The sequence below is a fragment of the Vitis riparia genome, chromosome 8, assembly GCF_004353265.1.
Source record: "Vitis riparia cultivar Riparia Gloire de Montpellier isolate 1030 chromosome 8, EGFV_Vit.rip_1.0, whole genome shotgun sequence".
Classification (NCBI taxonomy): Eukaryota; Viridiplantae; Streptophyta; class Magnoliopsida; order Vitales; family Vitaceae; genus Vitis; species Vitis riparia.
The window spans coordinates 1,776,513-1,784,582 of NC_048438.1; the positions used below are offsets into that span (position 1 = coordinate 1,776,513).

General features: G+C 32.8%; 1 protein-coding gene across 1 annotated transcript; it reads right to left on the reverse strand.

Moving 5' to 3' along the window:
• Window positions 1-2,074: 2,074 nt before the first annotated feature.
• LOC117919906 (probable arabinosyltransferase ARAD1) lies at window positions 2,075-7,283 on the reverse strand. The gene is made up of 2 exons (XM_034837207.1): window positions 5,618-7,283; window positions 2,075-3,005 (listed from the first exon to the last, which is right to left on the reverse strand). The coding sequence occupies exons 1-2, from the start codon at window positions 6,527-6,529 to the stop codon at window positions 2,451-2,453; spliced, it is 1,467 nt and encodes a 488-aa protein (XP_034693098.1). The 5' UTR covers window positions 6,530-7,283; the 3' UTR covers window positions 2,075-2,450.
• Window positions 7,284-8,070: the final 787 nt, after the last annotated feature.

The window sequence follows — 8,070 nt, forward strand, 5'->3', positions numbered from 1 at the left end:
ACTATTAGCAAATCTTACCATATGCAAAGCTCTATCTCAAGGATTCTCCTATGCAAGATTGACTCCATGATTTCGTTTATTTTCTCCAAGTCATTGTTTTAACTTTTGTACTAATTTTAACATCAAGTTAAGAGCTTAATATATGACTTTTATAAATTAAGTTCAAAAAGTTCATGCATAAAATGTAATGTTTACTGTTATTAACATCAAGTTAATTAATTAGTAAATTTAATTTGAATTGCTAAGAACTAGATGTCAATTTTTTTTTTTTTTTTGTATGTAATTGATCTATTATTGACATTAGAAGCTTAAGATATGACTTATAGGTCTAAATGGAGGTGTCACAACTCTTTTTTTTTTTTTTTTCCATTATTGCATCATACTTGTTAGCCTAAAACAAGCATACATATTATAACGGTTGACATTAATTGCATTAATTGATATTGAATTTTTCAATAGGTAGATAAAAAATAGTCAATAATTAAGCTTAATTTTTGAAAAAGTAAAATACATACTTAAAATAATAAAATTGAATTTATTTTTTTAAGGAAAATGATCACTATTTGGTTTATAATAATAGTCTTGAATTTGGGTTTTTAGGTGTGAGACCCTAAGCTAGGCCTATCTCTAGCTTGGGTCAACCCAAAATCATGCCAATCCCTCAAAGCCCAAGCCCATTTGTTGTTGGGCTCAACCCAATTGTTTTTGTCCTCAATCACCTATATATGCTTCTCTTTGGATTATGCATGGGAAAAATATATGATGATACCTTAGAAGCCTAATCCAAAAAAGAAGCTTTAGAAGTTAAGATAATACTTCAAGCATTCTCCAAGAAACCTATGAAAAGAGTAGTAGGCACCATACATGAAAAAAAAAATGTCAAAAAACAAATAGGAAAAATTGCAAAGAGAAAGAATAAAATTTATATTTTTTATAATATTATTAGTTTTTTAAGATATTGTAAAAAAATAATAGACTATTTTTCATATTTTAATAGTTTTCAAGATTAAAATTATAAGGATATGTTTGATTGTCCGGATATAGCATGAGATAGGATAAAACTATTTTATTTCATCACTTGTCCTATCTTATGTTAATCCAAACATGAGATGGGATTAAAAGTATGATATATGATCCAAAACTAAGATGTAAGATGTGCACATCTCATGTATTATAAATTTATTTTTTTATCATTTTATTTTATTATATACTTATTTTGTAAAATAAATTTTTTTATTATAAAATTAAATTTATGTTTAAATTTTTTAAAAAAATTATAAAATAAATTTTAAAATAATGTATTATTATTATTATTATTATTATATATTGAATAATTTAATAAAAAATAATTTATAAAATTTAAATATTTTAACTATGAATATTATTAAATATAAGAGAAATTTCATATATTTTTTAAATAAAAAATATTATAATACAATATAATTTTTATTTTAAACATTAAAAAATAATATATATTCCATTTTATCTTTTTTATTCACGTTACAAATTAAATATAAATATAACATAACATATCACATTACATATGTTATATTAAGATATCATATTTATTGGATTTAATACCCAAAAATATCATATTAAGATATCATCCATTAAAGTTATAAAAATATTAATCGTTATATTAAAATAAAGATAATTAATCTTTTTACATGAAATAAAATATTTTAATCTTTTCAAATGAAAAAGTTGTAATTGGATGTATAAAAGGTAAAAAAAAAAAATAACATAAATGTAATAGCTCTTTTTTTTCTTTTTTCTTTTTTCTTTTTTCTTTTTTTTTGCCATTTATCTTTGCTTTTTTAAATAAATTATAGGTGTGAAATAATAAAACTACCCTCTTGATCAACCTTTCAACCTAGCCCATCCAAACCTAAATCATCTTCATCAGTTCCATTCTACCTGTTTGTTTGTTTGTTTGTTTTTTGTTCCCTTCTTCCTTCCTTTCTCTTTCCCTTCATTTTCTTCTTCAAAGTTTTCTTCCTACCCAATTTTGTTTTTAATACTAAAACCTGTCCTATTAGAAGCAAGGCAAGTTCCTGAAAATACACCCCATGAATAAGCCCTGAAGAAGAGCATTTTTCTATTATTATTCCTCCTTTTCCCATTACTTTTTCCCCCACAACTTTCATAGATTCAAATATATACACATTGGAGAGATACCAACAAAAAGCAAGCTAAATGAACCAACCATGGGGTAAATTTCCTTCAATGAGAAATGTAAGCCAAGTGCCTAACACATCACTCCCTTTCTCTCTCTTTTGCCCCATTTTCTTCCCTAGTTTACAAAAACATTACCATATAAGGACCTTCAAAATCTGCAGTGGGACACATTGCAGTTCTCACCTTCGTTAGCAGAAGAAACTAAATGTAGTATATGTACCTCACATCAAAAGCTATAGAAAACTGCAGTCCCACTTCCCTTCATGGCTTCTTCACCAAAAATTTTTTGGCAATTGCATTGAGTTTAGCACTCTTTCCCTACCAACAGAAGTCCTGGAAAATCGCCTCGACTTGTGTAACTTCATTCTGATGGCAGGAACCTTTCGTGTGATAGCCTGCCATATCATTTGCACTGCGTCACCTTCCTTTGATGGGTACTGAAACTCAAAGAAGTTCTCGACTTCTTTCAACCTCCTCCACATCCTGGTCCATTCATCCTTCTTGATGCTCCTTATGAGTTTTACGAGGAACTTGTCCTTGAGAGCATCTGATGTGCGAACAAATATGCAGAACTGCGAGTAGTCAAGGACATCCTCATAGGGGAGCTCAATCTCGTCACTGATTATGACTGGGACACAGTGGCTGGCAATGGCATCAAAGAGGCGGTTTGATGAGGGGGTGTCACCAGCTATGTTGAGGCAGAATTTTGAGGAGTGCATTCCCTGGCTGGCCTTGTTGATGCCATTCCCTTGTGTATTTCCAAATGCAAAATGCACATCTTTTTCATCTTTTAGAAGGTAAAATAACTCTTGTCGGATGAACCCACCCTGAAAATAAGAAAACTGTAAGAATCATACTGGAAGAAGATAAAAAGAAAACCAAAGAGGCAAAGAATAGAGAAGGAAACAAGAGGAGAAAAGGCTTTACAGAAGATAAAATGTAGATAATGTATTATTGATTGGATCACAGAGGAGTCCAACAAATAATATTCCTTTCGAACTTATATAAATTAGTATCATGAACAGTCAAAGGGAGAGAGATATGGAGGACTGCATAACGCAAGCAAATGAAACAGGAGATATCTCAGCAAATTGGAGAAATAAACAGTCTTTAACTCTATCCAGGGATTGGCTTATGTGTGGTGGATAGACAAAGGGTCATGCTAATCCTGGAAGTGTTGGTTCTGAAAGTGAGGAACACTGACATGGAGCAAGAAAAGTCAGTTATAATTCAAATCAGCAAGAGCTCAATAAAGAAAAGCTCATTCACATGCTCAAGTCACAATAGTGTACATCCTACTGTCATCTTCCTCATCTTTGAAACAGAGTAAATCTTGTCTCATGGGGATAGGATTTCAATTGAATGTCCCATCAGGAATAATAAATAGAGAATGTAGATAATTTACTCTACTCTTTATGTAAGAACTAAGGAAACGTTCAGATTTGCCAACTTCACTGCAGAATAACCTTACTAGCCACATTATAGAACTATGAGATACAGTAAACCTAAGAAATGAAGATAGCATATAACAGACATGTTTGATCTTATGGTTAGGAGATTGAAAGGGAAGCTATTTACTTATGAAGGTGATTAATAGAAAGGTTCAGAGAGAAGAAAAACCTGTGAACAGTTTTTATTTAATTAAAGCATTGATCGACCCACTAGAGAGAAAATGTGTTGGATTTTAGAAAAAAAGGAATGAGCAGGCAATAGATGCATTGATGCACTGAAGGGCATATATGGTGGACCAATGACTGGAATGAGCACAATTGGTGGAGAAACAAAAGAATATTCAATCATGATAGGCTTACATCAAGAGTCAACTTTGAGCCCTTACCTTCTTCCATTACTATGCTATTTTCTGGTGACATTCTTGCAATTGGGAAGTAGATTTTTGGGAGAAACCTTAGGATCTCAAGATTTTATAATTAATAGGGTAGAAATAGAGAGAGGCTAGACATAGTATCAATTGAGAATAAGAAATAGAGCAACAAATAAATGCCATAGAGAGAAGCTAGACATAGTATCAAATTGAGTATAAGATGAGGGAAAATAGTTTAACATGTTTCAAACAGGTGAAAAAAGGACATTGACGGATGTGCTACTGAGAAAGAAACAATCATTCAATTTGAAGGTGCTTAAAGGATAATGGGGAAAACCAAAAGAGCTTGGGTTGAGATGGTGAGAAAAGTGAGATAGTCTAATTTGGTAGAGGACATGATCACAGGTGGATTTATTAGCAAAACAGCCAAACTCAAAAACTTGTGGTTTAAGGGTTTTACAGAAAATTTAGCTCCAGAGAGACCAAGTAATAGTTTAAGTAAAGTCCATAACCTGTAAGAAATTATGAAGAAAGCAGACAAATTATGTTCAAACATCGAAGGAATTAGGAATTAGTATAGATTTCACGATGCAAAGCACAAACGCAAGCATATACACCAAATGCATTGGACACTACCCAAAACCTCTGTAACTGCAAATTGAAGATAGCATTATGGTGGGATGCATCCAATGGGTGCATGAGGTTTATGCCAAATTTGGAGCAGCAAAGGATCTAGGTTAGTCTATTGTATATATTGCAAAATGCATCACATTAAGAAAGGGCTCAGATAGGCTGAAGACTAAATTACAAAGGATTTTGTTTGCAAGGAAACACAAGCATAGATATTACAAGTGTCCATTAGATGAGGTAAACTTCGTTAAAATGCCATGACCTCATTTACCAATAAAAGAATAAAAAACAAATAAAACAGGACACCAAACAAAGTAATAGGTCTTAAGTAAGCAATACTTGATAGCATAATCTATAGGATTGAGAAGAGACGTGAGGTTTTAAGCTATATGTCTCACTAATGCATGAAGAGAACTATGCCAACAAAATCGATGACAACAAAACTAAAGTGAATTCAAGCATCAAATGAATATACACCCAATGCTAACAGAGGCTGCACCCAGAACCTAAAATCCTCACCATTCTTTTAACCACCCCATTTGATATACAAATTAAAACTTAGCTTTCAAATACTCATATCTTCAATTGGGAGTAGGTCATAGACGTTAATCCTCGACATAGTACAATACTTGTACCAAAGCTATTTTGAATTGAACATGTAGCAAATAGCTATATTAGGGAATATTATCTAATCTACTTGAGCCTTCTTAAATGGAAGTTTCAAAGATAATTAGATGATAGTATAGCTCAGTTCTCTAGACAACAAGGATAAGAGCAAATGCAAATCAATATAACTGCATGCATGGAAGCCGGGAACTGCAAACAAGGAACAAGTGATATGGTTCTTCATAATGAGTATTTTTTATAATAGATTAGACAGGTTAGTCGGGATCAGGTGAGAGCAGAATCACTAGAAAATCCAACCATTTCACTTCTTCCTATAAAAACTGGAAGAAACAAGGAGAACAAGAAAGGATGATATCTTACATCTTTTCTGTAGATGGCTCCTTGAAAGTACAACAAGGTTGGACGGCTATCAAAATCGGATGTGTCATTGATGAAGCTTTTTATTACGTGTTTGTAAGGTGCAATCACATCCTTTCCGACATTTGCTATATTTGGGGGATACCTTCCAAAATCCGAAAGTATGAATATTGCTGGCCACAGCTTCATCCTTGCATCTAACATGCTATTGGGGTGGTGGGCCATAATTATATGGTCCCGTCCTTCCGACCGAATCCATTCCTCTTGGGCAGTTAAAAACTTCACCAACTTATCTTGTAGCAGATTGTTTGCATTCTTCTTTTGGCGTCCCTTGAACTTGCCAAAATGGTTATAGCTTAATGAGGAAAAGAATGGAACAAATATAACATCAGCTTCACTCGAATTATGCACTCTTATAGCAGTACGAGCATTCTGATTTTCAGGAAATTCTGAAGAGAGGAGATCCAAGGTAAGCCAATACTCTATGCTGTGTTGCAAGTTTAACCCACCAGGGTAAAGAGGGAATTTGGTTCGAATATCAGGCCAAACACTTTCTCCAGCGGGTGCCCAATCCAAGAGCCCAAAATGAAACTCTGCCGGCAAATCATACATAAAAACCTTAAGAACCGGATAGTTTGAACCACATTTCACAGAATTTTTCCCTTCAAGTGCTTTTTCTTCACTCTCAATTGAGGGTTCAATGTCATTTTGATTCTGAGATTCAGAATTACCGTTATCAGTCACAGCAAAGAGCTTAGAATTGGGCAGCAAACTATGGTCAATGAAGCGAGGGCGGCCCGTGGACCGCAGCACAGATAACCAAGATAGTATGAACAAAATGGATGCTACTGAAAACAAACATAGCAAAGAATTTCGGGTAACAAATCCAAGCGGCGAGGCGTTCCTCTCTGCCATTGCAAAACTAATTGAATCTTCAATTAAATCAATAATATCTATTCTGGAATCTCATATCTAGCTTCCAAACAAAGATCATTCCTTCTAAGAACATACACCAAAACAAGCATTTGACAGTTAACATCAAGATTAACTATAAGCCAACCAGACCCATTTGCAGATTAAAGGAGAGAAAACAAAAACCACACAACCCATTCATCATCCATCAAATCCAACTAAATTCCAACACAAAAAGAATTGAAATTCAGCATGTAATCTCCACAAAACTTGAAAACATGAGACACCCAATAGCCCAAACAACCTCTACAACAATCCCACTGCAGAAAACAGATTCAAAATGGAGCCACAACCCGTGAATCTCTCAACAGATCTTCACCCAAAACCACACCATTCCTTCTCTTTTTTCTCACTTCCTCTGCATTTTCTTCCACCCACAAACAAAACCCAGCTGCACAACGACCTCAAAATGGAAAGCAACACAAACCCAGATAAAATCAGATCAAAAATGAAAAGCCCCACCAAGGAAACGCCAGAAAAGGTGCAGACAAAAACAATGCTGGACGGAGAATGGAAAGAGGATAGGTGCTGAATGTGGTGATGAAATGGATGTCACAGGAAAATGAGGGGGTACCGCGGAGGAAAGACAAGGGAGAGAGGAGGGAAGTGGAGGTTGATTCAACACCTTTGCTCTGCAAAATCTGTGAAGGAAGTGGGCGTGGGAATAGGAGGCTTTCTGTAGAAGCGGGCTCCTCGCACTTTGTTGTGGACTTCCGGTGGCTTCTGCTTGTTTTTTTTCCAATGACTTTTTTTTTTTTTCTTTTTCTTTTTTTCCAAATTTTCTATTTTTTGTATTTATAATTTATTAGTCAATAAAATTATTAAGCCCTCCATCATTATCATAAAGGAGAAAAATAAAAGAATATTTCTGATAATTAACAAATATTCCTTCTTTGTTTATTTTTATCATTTATTATGAGATATAAAATAATTGATATTAAAAAATTATAAAAATAAATTATATTTCTCATGATATTTATCTTTTTCAAATTATATGAAAAATGATAAAAATAATAATAATTATTACATATTTAATTTTTTAAAAAATTTTATATTGAAATGAAATAGGATATTCATTAGAAAGATATTTAAATTAAAGACAAGTGCATGGAAATGCCCTTTTTCCTTTATTTGTTTGAATATTTTTTCCTTCAAGGAAGTGATATGAAAAAAAAAAAATTATAAAATCAAAATAAAACATATAATTTTCCCTTTTTTTTGGACTTATCTTGAGGTGGACCACAACTAACTTTAGTTATTTATTTATTTAAAATATATATATATATATATATAGAGAGAGAGAGAGAGAGAGAGAGAGAGAGAGATGGTATGCAGGATTTGGGGTAGGATGGATTCAATATGTTCTAAAGTCTTTTAAGAAGCCAACCAATTGTCCTATATTTTTGGTCTTTTCAATTTGACTTAAAGAGAATCAAAAAGAAAAAATATATATTTTATAATATATTGCTATTGACCTTTCTAGT